We start from the raw sequence: 25,572 nt of genomic DNA, 5'->3' as shown, positions 1-25,572 counted from the left end.
GAGTTGAGTTGGTGTTGTCCCTGACAAAAAGCAATTTTCGTAGCGAGTAAGATGAATTCGCTGAATGCACGAGTGCTTGGGGTTTAACGTCGTACAATTTTTCAGTCATATAACGACGAAGGAGTCCTTAGAGTGCATGTGGTGTGCCTCCTTTGTCGCACGACGGATTTCCACCGCTCTTTGGTCTAGTGCTGCTTCACTGAAAACGACTTACCGAAGGCAAGTAAGCAGCCCCACCCTAGCCATTATACTGATAGGGTCAAACAGCGAGTAAGTTACAACTTCCTCTTTTTTAAAATCTTAGGTGTGACCCGACCCATGATTGACCCTCGATGCACCGCCCTCGAAGCGGACGCCCTACCAACTGTGCTATCGAGGGCCGGTACTCGCTAAAAGAAATAGACTATAACCATCAAATAGGTACCCACGGCCTTAAGTTTTCATACATGTACGTTCCTTACCTTTTCCTCTGTAGATTTTGTGCAAGCACAAAATCGAATGGCTATGTCTTACGCCGCGATGGCCCCTGAAATTCCTAGGTAACGCTCAAAGCAACCTGCTCTACTGGCAGCCGCGACATATTTGACAAGGGCAGATAACTGCATCAGATTTTTCGGAGTAATTCAACTGCGGCTTTTTGTATTTTCATAAAATTCAAGCTGTGACAGATATGTAATGTTGCAACTCCTGGATTCAGTACTAGGCATTGTAATGTCTCAACCTTTTGCGAAAATGGTCATGATGAACAGTCCATTGACATTTTCGACAAAAAACAATGAATGATTATGACAAAGCCATTCCGACAAACATTGCAGCCACAGCCTTTTCACAGACACTTGAATGTTCTGTTTCTCATTTGCTTATATATTTTATTTAACAAAATGGTTTTAAGATCATAGTTCTCTCGTCGTGATCTAGACACACCAGTGGTGCATTTCGTGAGGTACATGTATGTACTGTACAAAGGCAATACCAGATTATTCTGTGACGATATAAATCGCTAGTGATTAGCCATACCATGGCGACGCAATCTGGCTAACAATTCCATATACACGTACACAGCTCACAAGTCACATCCATATAAATAAACTCAGCTGTATACAAGAATAATATTGGAGATTCGTATATCCAGCTGAGTTCATCCAGACTGAAGTTATAAGTGCGATTTATCTACCAATTTGTAGAACACAATCAAACCGCAAACGTGTCAATAAGAACGTGATTTTTAGCCCACGAAAAACAAGTCATCCCAAGCGGTTTACCCTTTTGTGCTATTCTGTAATACGTCACTGTTTTCTGTGTAGTTGTGTTCGTAAAGCAAAGACGTAGGTCACAAGTGCTGCAGCATCACGACAGAGATGACAGTGATGTTTACGCACAGCTTAGATCAAGCTTGTGTAGGCGGGAATGATGTTGAGGGATCACGTTCACTAGACTCAGCAGACCAGGTCCTATTTTCCTGGGACTACACGTCATGACTTATGACACGCCACTGCGACAGATCGTACTGTGTGGCTACCATTCCACAGTTCAGGGTTACTCCCTGACAACAGGTGTGACCGGACAACTAATCAGAGTACAAGTTATAGGCCCTGCCGACTACGTCATACCATGCTCATGTCAAGACAACCAATCAGAATACAAGCTATGGTTCCTGCAAACTACGTCATACCATGCTCATGACAAGACAACCAATCGGAATACAAGCTATGGTTCCTGCAAACTACGTCATACCATGCTCACGTCAAGACAACCAATCGGAATACAAGCTATGGTTCCTGCAAACTACGTCATACCATGCTCATGTCAAGACAACAAATTGGAATACAAGCTATGGTTCCTGCAAACTACGTCAAGACAACCAATCGGAATACAAGCTATAATTCCTGCAAACTACGTCATACCATGCTCACATCAGGATCAATAGCATGAACTGAACGCAGTACCGTACATACGTATTCCAGTAACAGCTTGGCCCATGAGGAGCAATACAAAACCTAATTTCGAGACATCATACACAGGTTATTTTAAGATAGCCAACATAACCGAATACAGGCAATATTTCAGACCGCGGACATCCGGGCACTCGTCTGCGACTGTAGCTTGCAGACGACGAGATGAAAGAGAACACGGGAAGGTATGGGAAATGGACAACAACCGACCTTATTCTGAGATCTGCGCCTGAATATTACCAGAAATTTTAACATGCTAGTTAACAGAAGAATCTGCGCAGCATACGTAAACTGAAAACGCCAACAAAGCGTAGTTAATGAGGCTAAGAAAGAGAGATTTTCATTAACTTCTCCATGTTGATATTTTCACCGCCGTCTCCGCGCGAGCAATATGCCAAATGTCGGGAAGTGTGCGGTCTGGAATAAGGTATCATTCGATTATAATGCAGTGTTAAAATGAACACCTTAACTCAAGAGAAACTATAGTCATGTAAACCTAAGGCCTTACTCCAGATTGCAACATACCCATGTTATAAAGCAACCGATTAAACTGTATACAGAAGTGATATATAGTCCAGTTCGTGGCTGCCTCTCATCCAGGTATCGGAGCCAAAGCATCAGAGCTACGTTAGCCAAAAAGCAGGAGCGTATCGAGCGGTAACACAGAACCGGCCATGTACTTCATACAAACTGATACATATAAGAAATTAATGGTCAACCACATGCCTTTCACATATGTACTAAAATGAGAGGAAACCACGTTATAAGATCAAAGCAAACTATAAAAATGAAGCAATAAAACGAAAAAAATTTCTATAAATTATATACGTGTACCTCATACAGTATATTGATTTTTATCCCTAAACATGTAAACGAGGAAACTTAACAAAGGCCTTTTAGGTGCTTACATGCGAAGACGGCACGACGGTACACAATTCTTGACGACAAACATAACAAAAGCAGAGCAAACCAAACTTAATTAATTGAAATTAATGATAAAAAAAATAAAATCATTATTCACCAGTCCAAGATTCATTAGCCTCTTTCTTACCCTTTCAGGCGGAAAAGAAAAACAATGGAGCAGTTTCGCACACTCAAAATTTGTTTTAGGTTTTGACGGCATAATTTTTTTTTTAAAGAAATGCGTATGTATATATGGTCTTAACTTCTTTTACCGGTGTTCATGTGGTTGTAAATACATTCTTTATTATTCTGTTTGTTTCCCGTTCATATACGGCGAAGAATCTGGCGAAGTGCGTAACACATAACCCCGGCTGGATGGATAAACACGACCTTTGACACTTACAGTTAGCGTCCAAGCGCTGTAGTCTACAGCTAATGCCTGCCTTTCCGATGATCTGTGGGCAAAAGGGTAACGTAATACGCACTTATTACAATAAAAGACAGATCAATCTAGCTTGGACCTGAGTCTCCATTGCACTGGAAGAGGTTTCTAACTGAATAACAAATGATGTAGCATAGCTTCGCGAAATAGAAGAGGAAACTCAAAAGAAGCCATCGCAGTCCTCAAAACTGTACCTCAGTATTTTTGGCAAGACTTTGTAGGTTTGGGGAAAAAATACAGCAAGCTCAGATGATTTGGTCTTGATTGACAAAATAATTCTGATACCAAAAAAATTCAATACCAGCAAGAATGCGAGATAAAATTATGTTGGACAAGGGCTAAACTATTCCCTACGTACACTTAACAGAAAATGTAGTCTAGCACATTTACGATGGAGGTCGTCAAACCTCGTGATTCATGAACAATTTATCAGGGGTGGCATAAAAATTAGATCTACAGCCATAAACCTGAACAGGAAAATTCCAGCTACAATATACACAGTCTGCATTATTCAGAATATAAAATCTCTTCGATTAAATGACCGCCTTGCTGAAAAGTCTATCTCTCAAGCAAGCGAGATTTAGTCAGATTCTGACAGGTCTGGGCAACTTAACGCTTGCCTGGCCTCCGAAGAGTTTATCCACGTGACAATCAATGGTATCCTGTAATGAGGCGGATGAACTACCTTAATGAGATATAAAATCTGAAGTCCGCTAGCTTAATGCTGCATCAGTCACTGTCGTCCTCTACTAGTGACGATTTCTTGCGTTTCTTGGACTTTGGGCGAATGTCTTCTTCCTCGCTGCTGACCTCTGTGCTCTCGCCGCTGTCTTCAACGGGTTTCTTGGGTTTGTTGCTGTGTTTCGGGCTCGAATTGATCGAAGCTTTTCGGCCTCGGAGAACCCGCGTCGTCCTGATGTCGTCCAAATCCTCCGCCAGCGCCAGAAGGTCGCTGAACTTCGTCTTCTGAGAGTCACTGGCCGAGCCTTGTACCTGCTGTAACGCGTGCTGGATTTGTTCGTTGTTCAGGAAGGAAGCGTTTTTGCACACTTGACGCATGTGGTCGAGATGGGACAGAATCTGGTCGACCGACGGGTTGTCCTTGTCTTTCTTGGCGGAATGACTCACGCGCTGGCGCTTTTTGGGCGTTGTGCTGACTTTTGTGAGTTGGTTATGAATGATCTCCGCAAGCCTATCCTCGTACTCCTGAGCCCAGTACTTCAACACGGACACAGCGAAAAGGTCTTGCTTCTTACAATCACGGTTCAGAACTGATCTCAGCAGTTCAGTACTCGGACACTCTTGTTTCAGCAACACCATCAGACTCGTCAGAGCTTCTGCGTGAGAGACGAAATCCAGCTTTGGCAAAATCGGCATGATGTGCTCTACAGGAATATTGTGCGCGGAGATAAGCTGCCATAGGAAATACTGCTCCAACGTTTCCCACTCCAAGCTCGCGTTGAGCACGGAAAGAAACGAATCCTTGCGGAAGAGGATGAGGTGACCCTGAAGAATATGACAAATGAGGTCTTGTAATTGAGTGCCGTCGATGCTAGAGACGATCATGTAGAGCAAGCTGGAATTCCCCACGGCGCTGGTAGGGAACTGTGTATAAATGTCGGGTAAAAGGAAAGTGAACAGCCTCACATCGTCTTCCTGGCACAACTTCAGGTCTTGCATGAGGCAAGACTCCGCATCCTTGTCCAAACTTTGACAGAAGTCTTTATACGTGGACATTTTATCGTCATTGCCTTTACAGACTTTCAGAAAGTACAACAGATGGTAACCTATTTTTGGCTGCTTGTTGTACATGTCGCCAAGAACTTGGAGAAGAGGTTGTCTACTCGGGTCCTCCGTTGCCATGGCCGCTAGGTTCCTGAACATCACAAAGAGCGGTGTCCCGATGGAGTCCTCAATACTATCGTCGTTGATGTCCTTGGGGAGAATGTTGTTGTTGAACTGCCCGATGAGGAGTTGGCATAAGCACTGAGCAAGATACGAGGAGGCTTCTTGGTCAAACTCGTCATCTTGGATGACAGCCTGTACGAGTCTGTCCATGAGTTCACACTGGTTGGCTTGGTCAGACTCGTCTTGCAGCTGGAGCGTCAAGTTCTTAACGTCTCCCTCTAGCTGTTGCAGAAATTCTGTGACGTCCACTTTCTCCAGTTGGTTTGGTGACTGAATCGGTTTGAATCGCTCCCCTAAATCCTGCTTCAGCTTGTCCAGAGGTATGTCATCCTCGTCGTCGCTGAACACGCCCTCTGGTGGCGCTAGGTTGTTGCTATCATTTACATGATTTGGCGTAGAGTTGTCCATGAGCTCGCTGACCTCCTTGGCCACTGGAGACACTATCGTGGGATTCACTTCTGGAGTTGGCTCCTTGATGTCCGTAGAGCAAAATTTGCTGAAATTCTCTTTAATCAGACTTCTTAATTCTCTGTCCAGCTTGGGGTTGTCAAACAGAGGCGACAAAGACTGTAAGACTCTTTTTTCCAGAATTGAGGCCAGAGAAGTGAAGATGCCTTGCTTAACCAAGTCTGACAGAGCTGGGTAAAAGTTTGCCATGATGCGACACAAGAAATCCAAGAGAGTAGCTGTGATGGCTGGATGAGGTCTCATGGAGTGATACATGACCAAAATTGCAGGCTCTATATTCATAATGCTGTCCTTTTCTGGATCAAAAAGAAGCCAGTCATAAAACAGCGCCAGTTTTGCGCTGGAAGCGGCCACATTTGACGTACAGGTTGTTAATAGCCACCCAATCACAGCCCAACGCGGAATGATGTCAGAGCAGAGGAGTTCATTTGGAGGATGGAACACAGCACAGATGTACCTGATGAGATCACATCGCAGAGACTGACTCTCTGGCGTAGACAGATACTGTCTTTGAAACCAGTCCTGATAACGTTTCTGCTGTCCAAAGCGAACTTTAGTGATCAAAAATAAGAGTTTGTTTTCCATCTCGGGAGTGAGGCGCGAGACAAGGAACTTTCGAGAAGTTCGCATCCGTAAAAGTTGTTCGACGCCAGTGAATTGTGAATTGATGGAGGTGGGGTTCAACATGATGTCTCGCCACAGGCTGTCAAACTCTGGTATTCTGGCAACGCTCTGTAACAGCCTTACCAAATCTCTACCAATGACAATGCAGTCTGTCCACTTTTCTCTCAGAAGACTCACACAAAACTCGCTCTCGCGTTGGCGCAGGATACTCAGTGACGGATTCCCGTGGTCAGTGATCACTCTCAGGAATGTGAACACCACAGTCGGGATGAGTCCAGGGTTTTTGTCCAGCCAAACTCTGTTTTCTGTGAATAAATCCAACATGGCTTCGGCCAGCCAAACATTCTTCTGTGTGATGTCACCACCCGCCACCTGCCTCAGCAGAGAATGACAAACACTCTCAGCATTGGCAACGCCATTTTTTACGAGCTCTTTGCAAAACCAAACAATCTGGTGCCGAGTTGAATCCAGAAGCTTTTGCCATTTTTCGAAGATCAACTGGTTGCTCCTGAGCAGTACGAGACCAAGCATATCTCTCGTAACCAGGGTTAGATCTCTGTAACTTCTTGGAGCTTGTTTAGGATCGGTTAAAATGGAATAGAGCAGACCAAGTGTTATTTCTTCATGCTGCTGAGATCCTTTGCCAACGAATGCGTTAAGCGCGTCATTAACCTCACGTTCAGAAAGTCCTGTGATCAGGTTGGACACCACATTGTAGTGGCGCTCCAGTCGTTCGTCTAACTCATCTTTACTGTCCAGAATTGTCATCAGCATGAGCTTAGACAATGGAGGCTTATTCTGTTCCATCTTTACTGGAACTGCTGTCAACTGTTCATTGCAGATTTAAGCCTAGAGCCACATTGCCGGTTACTTGTTGAGGATGGTGAACAATTATCAGCTGGCCGAATCCTCATTCGAGGATACCATATCTCTGTAAATGGAAAGAGGATATGTTACCAATATGATACCTTATATTTCTATGAGAAAATTCAGTAACAACACATTGTAAATGTTAACTTACAAGAAATCAAAACGGAAAATAGATGGAGTCACTAAGTCCAACTACTTCTTTACCAATATAAACTTACTCTACTTATAATTTTTATTCCTGAGTACAAATGAAAAGTTTGCATTGTAGATGCACCACGGGACCAATCAGTGAAATACGTCCAGCGAAATAATTCAATTCTTTTGTAAAGAAACAGTAAATTCAAGTAAAACAGTGGAATCTATGGTTCTAAATCAATAGACGACGTTTTCTAAGCGTAACGTGGCCAATGACGTCGCATCAGTTTTCTTCCATTTAATACAAACAAACTGCTAGACTTCTACATTCAAAATCCATATGATAAAAACCTATGAAAGAAATCTCGGTTAGATCTTTAAGCAAAGTATTTCATGCCAAAAATATGGCTGTGACATCCCTAATACCAACAGGGTAATAACAGACGTTCATGGAACTGTAAATGGTTATAAAAATTCTCCCCTGCCCCCCCAAAAAAACAACCTTAAAACCAAGGCATATTTGTAATTATCATCTTTCAAATTTTAGATGTAAGAGGGTCATGAGATATGAACAATTAATTTTATTTATTTATTTATTTATTCATTTATTTGATTGGTGATTTACCCATTACTCCAGAATATTTCACTTAAATAACAGCGGCTTGCATTATACTTGGAAATCTCTGGGCTGCGACCTGGGGGGAAACCCACGACCATCCGCAGGTTGGTGGCAGACCTTCCCACTTATGTTTGGAGAGGAAACCAGCATGAACAGGACTGGAACTCAAAGGGATCACACTGGTGAGAGGCTCCTTGGACACTGCAACGAGCTGGTATGCTAACCACCTCTGCCATGGCCGTCCCACGAACAATGAATCACTGACAGCCTAAACTATATTTCCCACAAGCGTACAGGTAGCACAGAAAAGCTTTATGATAATTCTGTGAGAACAGACAATGCTCTTAACTTCATCGAGAGTTAGAGTCTGGACAGCAAAGCCTTTATTACATACACTGACTTTGATCAGAAATGGGTCTAGACTTAACAAAGCACACACCAAAGTAACCATAATTGTTAAAACAATTTCACACAAATCTCCTCACCTTTTCACCCTGCTGTAGCCAGTTATCAGCTCTTTACACACTTCAAGAACTGCCAAACAAAAATGAAAACAGACTATTTATTTATTTTATGTATTTAATTGTTGTTTAACACAATACTGGTACTCAAGAAGCTGCCCTTCTACATATACAATAATGTTCAGTTGTAGTGGTTGGGGGAAGCCCTGTGTACAGTGGTAAACAACTGACCTTTGGCAAGTTACTGATGAACTTTTCCATAGGTGACGTACAGATATGCACACCATCTTGGTGAAGACAGCGGATAAACTATACCAAAAGTTACACAAATCATTGCTGATGTCTTATTGTCACCTAGGCCCTCGAACACTGAAAGCAGGAGAATCTCTATACATTCCCTGTTCAAGGCCGGACTTGAACCCACACCTTGTGACTGAAATGAAAGCATCTTAAACACTTGGCCACATGTTTGGCAACCATAACTGGCTTGCAAACATCTTTTTAAGAGGCACTAACTCGACAACAACAAAAAAGACTGGAAATTATATCGTCGCAAATTTTCAGATGATAGGCTATCAAAATATGAGGTGTGGATCTTTGCATGAATTTCCAGGAGATCATCCATATCATGGATCATGTTCATATCATGGATCACATTTATACTGTAAATCACGTTCATATCATGGATCACATTCATACTGTGAATCACGCCCATATCATGGATCATGTTCATATCATGGATCATATTCATACTGTAAATCACGTTCATATCATGGATCATGTTCATATCATGGGTCACATTTATAGTGTAAATCACGTTCATGTCATGAATCACATTCATACTGTAAATCACGCTCATATCCTGGATCACATTCATACTGTAAATCACGTTCATATCATGGATCACATTTATACTGTAAATCACGTTCATATCATGGATCACATTCATATAGTGAATCAGGCCCATATCATGGATCAATGTCAGATCATGGGTCACATTTATACTGTAAATCACGTTCATATCATGGATCACATTCATACTGTAAACCACGTTCATATCATGGATCACATTCATATTGTGAACCATGCTCATATCATGGATCACATTCATACTGTGAATCACGCCCATATCATGGATCACATTTATACTGTGAATAATGCTCATATCATGGATCACATTCATACTGTGAATCACGCCCATATCATGGATCACATTCATACTGTGAATAATGCTCATTTCATGGATCACATTCACATTGTGAATCATGGTCATATCATGGATCACATTCATACTGTAAACCACGTTCATATCATGGATCACATTCATATTGTGAACCATGCTCATATCATGGATCACATTCATACTGTGAATAATGCTCATATCATGGATCACATTCATACTGTGAATAATGCTCATATCATGGATCACATTCATACTGTGAATAATGCTCATATCATGGATCACATTCATACTGTGAATCACGCCCATATCATGGATCACATTCATACTGTGAATAATGCTCATTTCATGGATCACATTCACATTGTGAATCACGCCCATATCATGGATCACATTCATATTGTGAACCATGCTCATATCATGGATCACATTCATACTGTGAATAATGCTCATATCATGGATCACATTCATACTGTGAATAATGCTCATATCATGGATCACATTCATACTGTGAATCACGCCCATATCATGGATCACATTTATACTGTGAATAATGCTCATTTCATGGATCACATTCACATTGTGAATCATGGTCATATCACGGATCACATTCATTCTGTGAATCACGCCCATATCATGGATCAATGTCAGATCATGGATCACATTCATATTGTGAATCACGCCCATATCATGGATCACATACCAAAACAATGTAATTCATAATTTATAAAATCAGGTATACAAAAAATGAACTTTCACAATAACACTAAAACCTTAAAATGATACTTTTGATGCCAATGCTTAATTTCATCTGGTAGGAAAATAATCAAACTTCGCAAAAAAATGGCAACATATGGTGGATGAATCAATCAGAATCAAGCAAACTGTGTGAATCGCAAAATGTTATCTTTGGGTGAAATATGGTGTTTGCCTTCCCATGTCTGTATATAATTATAGTTGATTTATTTTTGACTGTTTTTTTTAGTAAAACTGTCGTCCGTATTTTGGGAATATGATCCAAATCAAAGTGTCACAGATCATACTAATACTGACACTTGCCAGGAGTAACGGGTAACTTACACCGGTCAGATGGATTAAATTAACAACTTTTGCATGAATTTATTTACATGTACTTATTAATTTGATTGACGTTCAACAATAATTTGGGAGGGGCAGGTGAGGAAGGCTGTTCCAGGCAAAAAAGGCCGTACACAAACCATAAATTCTTGACTTATTTGATTTATTTTCATTGGTGTTTTAGGCTATACAAAGGAATATATCAATTTATGACAATCATCAACTTCATGGTGGGAGGAAACCAGCTTGTGTGCCAACCACATGGTTTGACACTTTATTTATGGCAAGTCGCGTATGTCAGCACTTTCTGAAGGGACAACTGTGTTGACACATGAATTTGGTGAATGTATGTTCTCGTAGTATTGCCAGTAGTTCTCTCCTGGTTTAGCGACTGAAAATTATTGAATCAATTTGCAATTTTTTTGAGACTGTTTAGATTTGTGTTTTCGCTTTCTTCATTGGTATGCTTAGGCTATCAAAGCAGCTAGAGTTAGTGTAAATCTTGTGAAATATCACAGCCCATTCTGGTGACAGACAACAGGGAGCAGATTTAAACCATGTCCTGTGGATTCCACTGAGTTAGAAAGAAAACTGTACATCTGAAACCTGGCAAATTTGTATACACTACGGTATTATGAAAGGTTTACAAATAACAACATGTTGGCACCTGATGCTGCGGTTTATTTTTCTTCAATAGGGTGTACCCATAAAATTACCATTTTAAAAACACACAATGATGAAATTTAGGGCAGGGCGCAGGGCACAGATATTTTTTATGGCAGGACACTATCTCTGAAACTGGGCGAATTCTTAAAAACTGCGGTACTATGAAAGGTCTACCAATAGCAACATGTCAGAACACAATATCACCCTAAAACCACACAATGGAATTTAGGGCAGGGAACAAGGGGATAGGTATTTTTAAGGACAGGGTGGCAAATTGTATGGTATGGCAAACTGTCCCGCAAAAAAAGTCTAGCTAGGTAGTTTGAATAAAGCCTATCCAAATTCCCAGGTGAATCTCCCATTTCTTTTTTTTTTTTCAGAATCAAAAATTTATATTTGGAGACATTTGAGGAAAGAAAATTCAGAGCAAAAACAAATAATGAAAATGAGTATTAGTCACAGTGTTAAGTTAAATCATGGTTGAACTCGTGTCGTGCCAGCCAGAGGGTAAATTTTGTCCTTTCCATTCAAAATAAATCCAACTCGTAAGATCTGATGAGTTTGATTTAGGGGATGGGTAACGTGTGACACTTGTGCCAAAAAAACTCTCTTAAAATACATCGGTAAGCACATTCAGCAAGCGGGTGACGTTATGTGCCATTCCATCTGACCGATAACATCGCAGCACAGAGGGACAACCGCTTTTTGTGTTGTTGTTGTTGTAACGGAAAGATTCTCGCGATCGTGGTGGATAATGACGGAGCCCTGATGAAACACCCTAAGGTAACCGCCAATAGGTAGAATCCTTGTGATCAATCAAAGCTACTCACCTGATACTCATCATTAAAATGCTTTTTGTTTTTATTTTATCTGCAGAATTCAGTTCCCGCTTGGATAGGAAGAGCTCTAGGCTTTCTGATCTACACAATAGACGTTGTTTCGTATTTAGAAGCTGCTTTAAAATTCTTCTTTTTTGTTTAGACTGCAATGAAATAAAGCTTGTCTCAGATTCTAACAAAATTTGTGATGATATTTTTTCTATGAAATTGTTAATTTTTTCATATTATTTCCTGCGAAGTGATTTTTGGGAATAATAATGTAGCTTTTTGAGTAGCCTAATTTGTATGGCCTCCAGAAAAGTTAGTGCGGTCTGGTTATTTGCGTAGAGCACGTCAATATGCCATGTGGGCTAATGATTTGAACTCCTATAAGATGGTGTATAGGCAGCAGTTTTCATTTATTTGATTGGTTTTATACGCCGTACTCAAGAATATTTCACTAATACGACGGCGGCCAGCATTATGGCGGGAGGAAACTGGGCAGAGCCCAGCGGAAATCCAGGACCATCCGCAGGATGTCGGCAGACCTTCCCTCTTACGGCCAGAGAGGAAACCAGTGTCACCTCATGGCAGTATCACGTTTTGACGACGTCACGTCACGATGGTGTCGCGTCACGACAATGCTACTATAACGACGGTGTCACGTCACGAGAGTGTTCCATCATAAAAAAATCACGCCACGGCCGTATCACAGTACTGGACGGTGGAATCTGACTGGTTACTCTTGTGACTGTTTGGCCTAAAGCCTACCTGTCGCTCTTGGCCGCAACAATCGGTACCTGGCCAGTCAGGTCGTATGTTCGAATCCAGCTCTAGCCGGGATTCGAACATGCAGCTGCATACAGCTTTATGTCAGGTGGTTTGTCAGCTGTATGCATGGCGAAGGGTTTTGTTAACTGGTAGCAAAGCTGGTACACCGGTTTGCTTTGTCCACTGACCTTATTGCCTTAAAGGAAAACAAGTCTTGAGTAAGGTGTTCACCCTGTAGGTGATCCACCAACTATGGGTATACGGAACAATGAAGTACAGGCATTGGTACTGGAACGAAAACATTGCGTTTTGGCGTATTGAATTAGAAAAGACGTTACCGGTACGAGTCAGTAAGCCGAAAAAGAATCTCCACTGGCCCGAGTTTTCTATATTGCAAACCAAGATTCGAGCAAGCAAATAATCCGAATAGACCAAAGCACATGGTAATTTAATATCTCGTGAGAGACCATATGTTATCTAGGTTGAGAGCGAAACTATAATATTCTGTGTATTGGTATATAATCCTGCGGGTAGATACCGTAATCTGAAACCCTCTACCGCGTAACGTGAGTAAAGTTGGGTGTGTTTGTGAGTGTGTGTGGGTAGGGTGGGGATGGGGGAGTATTGTGCAAACAAATTCCCTGAAAAAAGAAGAGGCTCGAATGAAGCCATGGTGTTCATAGTATTTACAACTGTGTTGCCTCGTTTAGTTGTACACTGAAGCCCGCGGGCAGAATCAGGAAGAGGAAGTGTTTTAAGCATACGCATTCTCAAGATTTCATGCCCAGCTGCCATAAAAGGGCGACATACTTATACGTCAGAACGGACTATCTGCAAGGTATACACCAGCACGGATTATCTGCAAGCTATACATTAACACGGACTATCTGCAAGGTATACCACAGCACGGACTATCTGCAAGGTATACACCCACACGGACTATCTGCAACGGAGTCTATCTGCAAGGTATACACCAGCACGGACTATCTGAAAGGTATAAATCAACACGGACTGTCTGTGAGGTATACATCAACACCGGCTATTTGCAAGGTATACACCAGCACGGACTATCTCCGAGGTATACATCAACACGAACTATCTGTATGGTATACATCAACACGGACTATCTGCAAGGTATACATCAACACGGACTATCTGCAAGGTATACATCAACACGGAATATCTGTAAGGTATACATCAACACGGACTATCTGCAAGGTATACATCAACACGGAATATCTGTAAGGTATACATCAACACGGACTATCTGCAAGGTATACATTAACACGAACTATCTGAAAGGTATGCCGGGGTGTAGGCTGGGGGGTGGGGTGGGGTGGTGGTGCAAAAATATTCCCCTCAAGTCGACGAAAAAATATTTTAGCCTTTATTTCTTATTTAGCTATTAACATTCATTCGACAGATATTTGCTGTAGCCTGTAGCCTACCAGTTTACTAAACGGCATATAGGCCTATTTAGACTAGTTATGTGAACAATTTCATATTGTTCCCGGTGGAAGACGGCGTGTTTTACAGAATTACCTCTCTTGAGTCGTACTGCGCAGGCAACAGTGGCCATTTCCCTCTGGTGGACAATACAGATGCCGCAGTTTTACTTGCTCTGTTTGTAACTCTAGACCCATGGCAATAAATAATATATATTCAGGGACAACCTGTTTTCAACCCCACCTAAGCTGAACTTGAGTTGTTTTGGTTTTTTTTTTGAACGTGAAAATGAATGTGTACACTTTGGCCAAGCCTGCATTCGAAATGCTTCGAAATCACTCAGATTCTCTCTCCGGCATTCTAATATCCCCGAGCTTCTGGGACCCTCGCCTTATAGACTGTGATAGTCGTTCCGCTCAAATCCGCACCCCCCCCCCCCTCCCCACCCCCAGTGAAGATCCACGCTACGCCCCTGGTGTGAATTCCAGTATCTGCCTTTCTAAAATCTAAATCTGCCTAAGCTATGCTAGGGAGAGTGTAATTTGCTACTACTTAAACATTTACAAGAATAACAAAGCTAACTCGTATATTGACAAAAGATTATATTTCAGCGGCCTCTCAAATGAGACCAATTGTCAGCTATCACGTTGTCGCACTGGTTTTCTCCCTATGCTGTGTGTCCTTTATATTAATAATCTATTCGGATTGTTTGGATTGTTCCATCGACTTCCATACGTCATATTCCCTCGTAACAAGATGGAAACGGGAGAGGGTGGGGATAAGAAAGGGGAAGGTGTAAGAGGTCCAAAGTCCAAGCTGTGTATATTGTCGCGTTACCATGTGTTCACTCAGCACATAGAGGTAACACAGAAGAGTTGACTGATGTTGTATGTCGGTTTACTGTCGCTCAGCTCAGACAATGTCCCATCATGCAATGCGTTACATGTCATACCTGTACGTGCACTAACATATTAGATGTACACATGTACTAAACACTACATGTATGAACAAAAACTTAATATATTTCCTATTTTCAACAATTATTTTTCCAGTTAAATCCCCGATGGTGCGGTGTACCGCATGGAAGGTGTGGTATTCCAGTGCCCACCTATATATGAAAGCATGATGACGCAATTCAGCAAATTTAAGAAAGCGAACGAGCAAGGTTTAGGTGTGCCAACAGGCTGCAATCATGAAGAACTCGAGCATTCACTATCTGCAAGTGTTAACTCTGTGTTTGTATAAGGTAATGACTCTGGAAATAACTGGTGCAGCGCAACCTAAATATGCACCCCCTATATACTCACCATGACGAGGAAAGGGGGATAAAAAGAGTTTTCTTTTGATTTCTTTTGTCAGACGTATAGCGCTGGTAAGCATGACCACCCTCACTCAGTCTCTGTCTAGTGTAGAAAGTTTCATGAAACCCCAAGGAGATGCTTTGACAAGGGCTCACTATCTGCAAGTACCCATTCTATGTTTAAAGGGCAATAACTCAGAAAATAAATGATGTGGTGCACTCAAAATAGCACGTGGCCTCTGTCATGCCTACAAAGTTTTGTGAAAATCCAACCAAAACTGTGAGAGGAGATATCTTGACAAGGTAATGGTTACAGAGAGATTGACGGATGCACAAACAGACAACCTGAACACTGTATCCCTCCGTACTATACATGCCAGGGGCGGAAGGAGGAGAATTAAACATTCATTGGATCGGTAAAGCTTAAACCTTGTACATGATTTGGTCTGTCAGCGCTGGTATAACGCTGGTATTAAAAGCACCACTTCTATTGTGTCAATTTGGAATGTCAGGCGTCTCCAATTACATCTCCTAACTCTTCTTCCTCCTTCCCCTGTTCTCCAAACTCCAGAACTAGCCTATTTCCCATTGCCTCTTCTGGTCCAATCTAGACAGGCACAATGCTTCGGAGTTCCCGTTCGGATGGATATCCAATCAAATAAATACTAGCATATTGTCAGTAGATTCGGCACTTTACTTGTTCGCGTCCTATATTACCGTCCTTATTTATTGGTTAACCACATACTAAAGCAATCCATCCGACAACAGAGCGGCCTTATTGCTTGACGGCTGGTATACGAATGTCTATTTCGACATAAAGGCCCTCAAAATGTCAACGGTTCATTTTCACGTCTCTGCAAACCATGCCTTAAATGTGCTAAATATACTGCAGCCAGATCGACCCAGTCACATGCAGTCACATCGACGTTGTGAGACGAAATCATGTCCTGCAGAATTCCAATCTTAATTGTCTTTACTGGTCGAGAATAACTGAAAATGCTGTGTTGACATAACATTTAATATACAATCACATTCAAACACTACAAAGGGTTATGGAAACATACAATATTTTAGGTATTAAATGAAGTTAAAGTTTTGTTCAATTGTGTTTATAATTTATTTCTTTTGTTTGTTTTCAGGCAAAGCTGAGATAAACTGTGTTTTCCTCTGTCTGTTGATGAGATAAGGATGTATGTGAAGACACAATTTACTTCACCGGCAGCCACGTCGATCTTCTCGCTCGTAGTTAGTGTCTTAGCAACAATAAACGTTTTAGCCAGCCACTCGGGCAACCTACCAGTGAGTTATGCGCGTAGTCCGAGAAAAACCACAGATCTCCCTAACGATGGCAAAAACTGGAATGAGTTCAGTAAAACCAAAAGTATCGGCACCGAGTATGTAAGCATGACACTAAATCCACTGTGCAATTTGACTGGTACCTTTCCATGCCCTTGTGCTGTATCATTAGGTGATGATGTCATTATAGACTGTTCGCACAGAAATCTAACATTTGTACCTAAAAACATCCCCCAGAATGTCACCGAGTTACTTCTCAGCTATAATAGGATTGAAACACTTGCAGCTGGTGTTTTTACGACCTACCGTTCTCTGCAATCACTGGACATCTCATACAACAGCCTATCCTATTTGGGGTCAGGAGCGTTTGACGGATTACATCAACTGAGAACACTGCGTCTGGACGGAAATCCCTTCAAGATGTCCAACAAAACGTTTCATGAGGACGTATTCGACTCTCTTAAGGGTCTTGTTTTGTTAAGTTTAAAGTCTAACTTATACGTTGATGATCCGGAGATTCAATACCCTGATCTTGCCTTGGCTAAACTCTCCTCACTGGAGACGCTTCTAATCAGTGGGTTGTCGAACAAGACATTTGGAGAAGGCGTTCGCAAGATGACGTCACTGCAGACATTAGACCTTTCTTGGACACCATCCTTTACATCCATATCTAAAGATACATTCGTCAACTTCTGTGATGTTCCTTTGAAGAATTTATTTCTTAGCCACTGTGATCTGAGGTGGGTCCACAAAGAGGCTTTCACACATTTGGCAAACATCGACACTATTGACTACAGCTACAATAAGAACCTGGAGTTTAAAGGAGTGGGGATGAGCTTCTATGGTCTTCAGAACTCTACAATCCGGAAAATCGTGATGCAACGGGTTCATGCACGACCATATTATGCTGTTGTTACGAAGGAGGACGTACAGTACCTCACGAACACGAACCTTGAGGAACTGCACGCAGATAACAACACCATTGGCCAGCTGGAAGAAGGTGTAATTCAGCTTTTGCCGTTATCAATCAAAGTGCTCCGCGTGTCATGGAACAATTTACAGTCAAACACGAGGCAGATGCTTCACCTTTTACGGTTTAAAGGTATGACTGAATTCGATGCCAGTTACCAGGAAGTATTTGACTCTAGTGTAATCTTCGGTAGAACTCCCAAGGCAGATCATAATAATGAATTCAGCGCAAGATCGGCAGAATTGCGTAAAATTCGCGTCGACACTTCGAGAAACAAAAACACAACACAAAATCACGTGCCCTTTGGCATAATTCTTCCTCCAAATTTACGGAAAGTGAACGTTAGTCATACGTACAAAATGGGTTTTACCATCCCGCATGTGGAATTTACCAGATCAAGCCTCAGCCATTTGAATGTCGCTGACAACCTTTTGGAGAAATGGATAGGTCCCGTCAAAGGGTTAGAGACACTTCGTCATCTTGATCTAACGGGTAATAATTGCTGCGAAGTTTCAGAGACGTTTTTTGCCTATGCGACAAATCTGGAAACATTGCTCATCGGAAACAACAGACTCGGAAGAGACTTCAGAGAGAGCACGTTTCATAATCTCACTAAACTAAATCTCCTGGACATGAACCACAATCAACTTGAAACAGTTGGGCGCAACTTGTTCTCAAGACTAACAAACCTCACTTATCTGAACTTGTCCGGAAATTACCTTTCGAACTGGAGAGCGAACATTTCCGGTCTAGTCAAACTTAGGAATCTAGATTTATCCAACAACAAACTAAAAGCACTCCCTCTGTCATTATGTAGAGATCTTGATACTATCCAGCAATTCTCCCCCATCCAAATTGACATCCAGGGTAACCAACTTCAGTGCCTCTGTGACACGGAGTATTTCATCGAGTGGTTAACACAAACCAAAGTTTACATCCGCAGTTTAAATTCCTGTACGTTGGAAAATGGCACAGTGGTATCTTTGTCAGGCAACACATCCATTCTGAATCATCTTCAGCGGCACTGTCGATCTTACACTGTTCTAACTGGTGGATTATGCGCAGGTGTGGCTTTGTTCCTGATTGTGCTATTGGTTGGAATTGTCCGCCGACATCGCTGGAAACTCCGTTATCTGTTCTACATGGCGACTAACTGGCGAAAGAGAACGGGTTACCAAAGACTGGACACCGCCGAAGAGAATCCATTTGGTTACGACGCTTTTGTGTCTTATGAAGACTCTGATCGAACCTTCATCCGTGAACAGGTTATTCCCCGTCTGGAAAGGGACGCTGGCTTAAAACTCTGTATAGACAAGAGAGATTTCATACCTGGACTCTATGTTACTGACAACATTCTGCATGCCATACAGAACAGCAGGAAAACCGTGATCTTCCTCTCTCGAAAGTTCCTAAAAAGCAAATGGTGTGTGTACGAGATGAACATGGCTTGGATGGAGGCGATTCATAGCGGCAGAGACGTACTGGTGATGGTTCTGACAGAGAAAATACCGACCAGTCAACTTTCCGCTGATATTGTAGACGTCATCCACAACCAGACGTACATGGAGATGACGAACAACAGGTACGGCGAGGCGCTCTTCTGGGAGAGACTTGCCTCGGCCATTAAGGCTAACTAACTCATCCGGGTGATGGAAATCCGGGACCAAAGTTTAGCCTCTGCTAAATTCAACAACATTTTGAGGTCTCTAAAAATGGAAGCCTTAGGGATTAGACGCCAACCACATTCCAAGTGCTTATATATTTTGTAATTCTGAGTTTTGAAACGAACTCCTGTTGAGACCTCGTGCTTGTGGCATGAGACCTGGAATTCCTTGTACTGCTTTTGTAGAGAGTGAAATATTTGCAGTGAACTAATTTCACCAGTTTTGTGTGACGAGGAGAAGCACATTGCGAAACAATGTCGACTGTTTTATTTTAATATTCCTCAATAGCCCTTGACCCTAAAGGGAAAGACGTCTAGACGTCTGTCTAGAACAAAACTTTCTTCCAACTCCTGAAGCCCTGTGCTTAAAACAGTGGATACCTCAAACCTTTCAATTTTAGTAACTAAACATTGTACATATAGTGTATCGCGTGCCCTCGTTTGCACATAGGCAGCCCAATTTTGGCACATATTATCTGTCAGATATTTTCCAGGGGTACTTTTTAAAATGTATTTCTAGGTCACGCGGTTTGGCCGCTATATTGGATTTTGTTTGAAACTTTTAAAAATCTTCTTCTTAAGAATCACTGAACCGATTGTTTTGAAATTCGATATGCAAGTAGACCGTTGTTAGTTAGTAAAAGTTACAAAAAAAACATCGTTGACATCCGGTAAACACTTTGAAAGTTTGCCATTGGTCGAAGTTGTGACGTCACAAAAGGTTTTAAAACCTTTAATTTTGTGTAACGTATTCTGGTGTATTTTGAGCCGCTGATTAGGAATCTGCTTTTATTTTTTGCATATCCTTGTAACTTTTTGAGACATAGTCAAAAAAATCTAAATTTAGTTACGTAATTTCAATGACCTGTAATTCGAGAACTATGGGAGCTAGAAATGTGAAACTTGCACCAAATTGTAGCCCAAGAAATGCTTTTTCAGTGTAATGTGAACGAATTTGAGCTACGATTGATAATTTTGTCGCTAGAAGCCTTTGAATGATAATACCGTTTTTTTTGTTTAGAAAAAGATGTTAATCCAATTCTTTAACACGGAGTTAAACGGGAACCAGACTGGGTTTATAGCATTTCACCTGATGCTTCCGCTCCACTAACCATGTTTTCCCGAAACGGTTGGACGATGATATACAGCTATGCTGTCGTGCGTGTGATGGCGTAAAATAACTCCCATATCATATAACCAAGGCGCCTCCGTGGCTCAGTTTCTTAGCGCGATAGCGCAGCGCAGTGACCCGGGAGCCTCTCACCAATGCGATCGCTGTGAGATCAAGCCCAGCTCATGCTGGCTTTCTCTCCGGCAGTACGTGAGAAGATCTGACAGCAACCTGCGGATGGTCGTGTGTTTCCCCTGGGCTGCATTCAGGTTCCTCCCACCATGATATTGGCCGCCGTCGTTTAAGTGAAATATTCTTGAGTATAACGTAAAACACCAATGAAATAAAGAAACCAATAAATACAACCAAGTATTTCGGCACATAGTTAAAATAGACATGAAGAGATAGGGTCCCCTTGCCTACAACCTCTGTTAACCCTTCAGCAAAACCTTCGCTGGCCGATCGAAAAACAAAGTATCCTATCTCTTTCCAAAACATTTTACAAAATTCTACATGAAATCTATCATTTCCATGACTTTTGTCGTTTTTCATACTCTTCAGACATTCAGCCTTCTACCATAGTTATTTGTCCTTCTAGTGCTTACGCATCGATGTCTGACAGTCTCCCCAGTCGTAATTTGTTTAGGTCCTGTAAGTGCTCTTTTTATTCAGTCCTTTTATATAGTTGTGCTTGGTACAGTTTTTGTTCTTCTAGGATCTAGGATGTTTTACATATATCACCTCCATCGTCTAGTGTCAATTTTGATATAAGTTTATTAGTATAATTTTTCTTCTCTAACGAAAAAAACTACTTCGATGTTTTTTCTCCACTTTTAATTGATTTTAATTTCATTCTAATCCTAATGCCTTCTAATTTTTTTTGTCTTATTCCCTCAAACTCTGATTTTAAAGCTGTTAACTTTTTCAATCGTGTATCGTCAACCTGTGAAAAATTCGTCTATATCGCGGTTTCAATTTTTTAAAAAAAATTTTGTTGGATTTACTTTTCTGTAAACGTTTCTTTTCTGTTTTTCATTGATGAGTATTTAATGGTTTCTCCTCTTATTTTCATGAGTAAAACTTCACAGAAAAAAAGTTGATCGCTGAATGTTATATATAGATAGGATCTATAGATAGCTAGGACATTTTTTCTGCAATATGACAGAGGAGTGTATTCGTCGATAATTTGCTTTATAGAACATTTTACTAGGTCAGTGTATTTAGGATCTTTCAGAAGGGGAACAATATAGTTTCCAATAACCCTTTCCTTTGTCACAGTTGACATACTTACATTTTAATGTAGCAACCGAGTGGTCGCTTCGATATCCTGGCATAATTTCGGTTGTTGTGGACATATTAAGAATATCATTTGTAACAGGGAAAAATCTAATCTGGCCTGTTTTTAAGGATTTTTACCTCGCCAGGTATATTTTCTCTCTTGTGCATATGGTGCACATCAGATATCCATTAGTCTTTTTCGGGCTCTAGGGTTATTGGTTTTTAGGTTTTTTGTATATTTATTTGGATCCATTACAAAATTCCAATCCCCACATATAATAAGAGCGGGATTTGCAATCTGATTAATTTTTTCCACGATTCCGTTATAAACACTAGGTCTATCTTCATTTGGCCCATAAAGGCTGCATTGTGTTATTTGAACATCATATATTAGTACGTCTAGGATAATATAATTACCAGGGGAGTCTATATAAGCATTATTAACATGGTACGTCATGTATTAGTGCGTGTAGGATAATATAATTACCAGGGGAGTCTATATAAGCATTATTAACACGGTGCGTCATGTATTAGTACGTTTAGGATAATATAATTACCAGGGGAGTCTATATAAGCATTATTAACACGGTACGTCATGTATTAGTACATTTAGGATAATATAATTACCAAGGGAGTCTGTATAAAGCATTATCAACATTGTATTCAGAATTTGAATTAAAAAGAATTATTACATCTCTTGCATGAGAGCTTAGGGGACTTATCCAGGCATCGATGTCCCATTCTCGCTTTATTTCATTCTTTAAGTGCTGCTATGATATAGGACAGTGATATACGAATCGCTTGTTTTCGTCCATTACCAAGTATATCCTCGGGTGTAGAGGGTAGACGATTGCATGTGATGTGCAGGACGCAAAAATGTAAACTGTTAAGTCAGTAAAATACTATTTTACTCCCTTACCAAGTATATTCAAGTGCATGCCGTTTTTGTGATAGACGATGAGCTTGTCAGTAGAAATGTATTGTTTCAGACTCCATTAGAAATTACATGTATGTGCATGGCTTTTAGTGATATTTATTTGGTGTTTTTGCGCCGTAGTCAACGGCCAGCATTATGGTAAGAGGAAACCGGCCAGAGCCTGGAGAAAACCCACGACCCACGACCGACTGCTGGCAGACCCCACGTAGGCCGGAAAGGAAGCCAGCATGAGCTAGGCTGGGCAATGGTGGGTTTTGTGTGGTAGACAATGGGTTTGTCAGTATACAAATATAATGCACGACTCTTGCGAGTCATTTCAGTACAGGCTACACTCACGTGTATAAAAATCAGCTGAAGTCGTCTAAAATGACATCAAAATATAAGAAATATTCTGTCTGAGCATAGCTTGTGGATTGTAAATCCAAGGCCCAGATAAGAGTGGAGACTACCTACAAGACAGAATCAAGTTCGTTCAGCAGATTTAGTCGAAAATGCTGCTTGGAACAAAGAGGCAAAATTCTTCTACTTAAAAAATAAAGATAAATAAACAAATAAATAAATACAACAGGATAAAAACAAGACTTGGTCTTGCCGCTGCCTCGCTTGGCGTTCAGCACTGAGAAGTTAGAGCAACGGCAACACTTTGGAGGCATGGCGTCTACAATATACGCACAATATATGTACACACACCTAATGGCTCCTCGTCGTCATATGAGCGAAAAATGGTATGAAGTGAAACCCCAAGGATACATACACACACACATACATACACTATATATAACTTTATTTCTTTATTTGATTGGTGTTTTACGCCATCGTACTCAAAAATATTTCACTTATACGAGGGCGGCCAGCATTGTGGTGAAAGTAAGCCGTTCAAAGCACTTTGGAACCCACGATGATCCGCAGGTTGCTCGAATGCCTTTCCACGTACGACCATGAGCATGAGCTGGACTTAAACTTAAAACGACCGCATTGGGCTGCTGTTTTCCCTGTGAAAGCTGATTGTATTTGAATTGACATCTTTTATTCACTCATGTTTATTCACAAGGATTCGACCTCGCCTGTAAAGTAGCGATGAACTGATACAAGATCAAAACTTTTAACGAACCAGCCAGCCGCGACTCCTTAATTCATTTAAAACTGCACCCTATTCGCCTTAAATTCATATAAGGTGACATCACGCTGTCGCGCGAGATTTGAATGTCATTTCATAGACTGGTGATCTCCTGTCTCTCCTATCACTGTGAAGACAATTCACGTCGAGATGTTGGATGACACGAGGTTACCATGACCCTGCTTTATTTGGGAGTTAGATGAATGGAAGAGCACTCAGAAAAAATCTAAAGTAGCCTCGTCCTATGCCTAGCTGTCCTGTGTCACATACTGATTTATTTTCACACAAAGAGCCTTCACGTGAGTATCAAGCACGTGATCACCAAGGTTACGCGAATCAAGGAAGTGGACAATTATTCAGTCACATGGGACGGTACTTGTCACCACGCACGAATGCATCCATATAAATCTAATACTAACTGCATAGTGTCATTTAGCTGAAACGGGATATCGGTAGAAACTAGTATGTACACTATATGCCATTATTTTATTTTATTTATTTATTTGATTGGTGTTTTATGCCGTACCCAAGAATATTTCACTTATACGACGGCGGCCAGCATTATGGTGGATGGAAACCGGGCAGACCCCTGGGGAAAACCACCCATATGCCATTAAGCCAGACAGGGAAAATGATAGCGCAGAAAACCACTTATAATAAAATACTTATTGAGGACTCTTAGCAAACAGTCAAATAAAATAGCACGTGCTGTTTTATGTCATCATGTGCGTATAAACATTTACACTGTAGTTTCCTCCACCGGAAAGATGTCGGATTAAAACAGGGTTCCTCGATGACGTGGGGCGGTCACGTGCCCATCACAAATCCACATGAGTTGGCCACAACTGAGTCTACCACAAAGATCGGTGTCAGCCGACTGACCAGAAATGCGTGTTCGAAAGAATATTTTAAAATTTCAGAAATAACATCATTAATTGTAGATTGTAGATAAATATTTATTTATGAAATATGCTTTGGCTACTCAGAATTGCCGTGTTAGTCTTAGTGTGTAGAGCTGCATATATGTACCTACATGTCTATTCAACTCCGTCAGAAGCAATTTAGAAACAGGATTACCTTCCCTTTCATGTTTTTATTAGATAAATCAATACTACGTCTCGAAGGGGCCTGTGTACATAACAAAGGCATGGAAATAAACTGTCGCCGATCCATACCGAACACCCCTATAATGTTTTAGTTACCATCCTCTAGACCCTCGATGATAGCGGTAGCATACTCCTCAGAGTGATAGAAATAACGAACTCGGTGGCTCAGTTGGTTAGCGCACTAGCGCAGAGTAGTGACCTAGAAGCCTCTCACCAATGTGGTCGCTGTGAGTTCAAGACCAGGTCATGCTGGCTTCCTCTCCGGCCGTAAGTGGGAAGGTCTTCCAGCAACCTACAGATGGTCGTGGGTTTCCCCCGGGCTCTGCCCGGTTTCTACCGACCATAATGCTGGCCGCCATCGTATAAGTGAAATATTCTTGAGTACGGCGTAAAACACCAATCAAATAAAGAAAAAAATTATAGCTATGGGCCTACATGAGACATTTGATTACCA

The 25,572-nt window shown here is 41.3% G+C and overlaps 2 protein-coding genes across 2 annotated transcripts; one reads left to right on the top strand and one right to left on the bottom strand.

Annotated features, from left to right (window-relative positions):
- Positions 1-832: 832 nt before the first annotated feature.
- Positions 833-12,223, bottom strand: LOC135480167 (integrator complex subunit 3-like). Its single transcript, XM_064759931.1, has 3 exons — positions 12,136-12,223; positions 8,407-8,455; positions 833-7,228 (listed from the first exon to the last, which is right to left on the bottom strand). Exon 3 carries the CDS (start codon positions 7,102-7,104, stop codon positions 4,027-4,029), a length of 3,078 nt encoding a protein of 1,025 aa, XP_064616001.1. The 5' UTR covers positions 7,105-7,228; positions 8,407-8,455; positions 12,136-12,223; the 3' UTR covers positions 833-4,026.
- Positions 12,224-16,849: 4,626 nt separating this feature from the next.
- Positions 16,850-19,543, top strand: LOC135480388 (toll-like receptor 4). Its single transcript, XM_064760216.1, has one exon. The coding sequence runs from the start codon at positions 17,045-17,047 to the stop codon at positions 19,541-19,543; it is 2,499 nt and encodes an 832-aa protein (XP_064616286.1). The 5' UTR covers positions 16,850-17,044.
- The last annotated feature ends 6,029 nt before the right edge of the window (positions 19,544-25,572 follow it).

Source organism: Liolophura sinensis, chromosome 13, assembly GCF_032854445.1.
Source record: "Liolophura sinensis isolate JHLJ2023 chromosome 13, CUHK_Ljap_v2, whole genome shotgun sequence".
NCBI classification, from domain to species: Eukaryota; Metazoa; Mollusca; class Polyplacophora; order Chitonida; family Chitonidae; genus Liolophura; species Liolophura sinensis.
The sequence above is the reverse complement of the archived record's forward strand: the minus strand, read 5'-3'. Positions and strand labels throughout refer to the sequence as shown.

Coding starts and splice junctions, on each gene's coding strand:
- LOC135480167 (XM_064759931.1), bottom strand. CDS start 7,104: ATGGAACAGAATAAGCCTCCATTGTCTAAGCTCATGCTGATGACAATT.
- LOC135480388 (XM_064760216.1), top strand. CDS start 17,045: ATGACACTAAATCCACTGTGCAATTTGACTGGTACCTTTCCATGCCCT.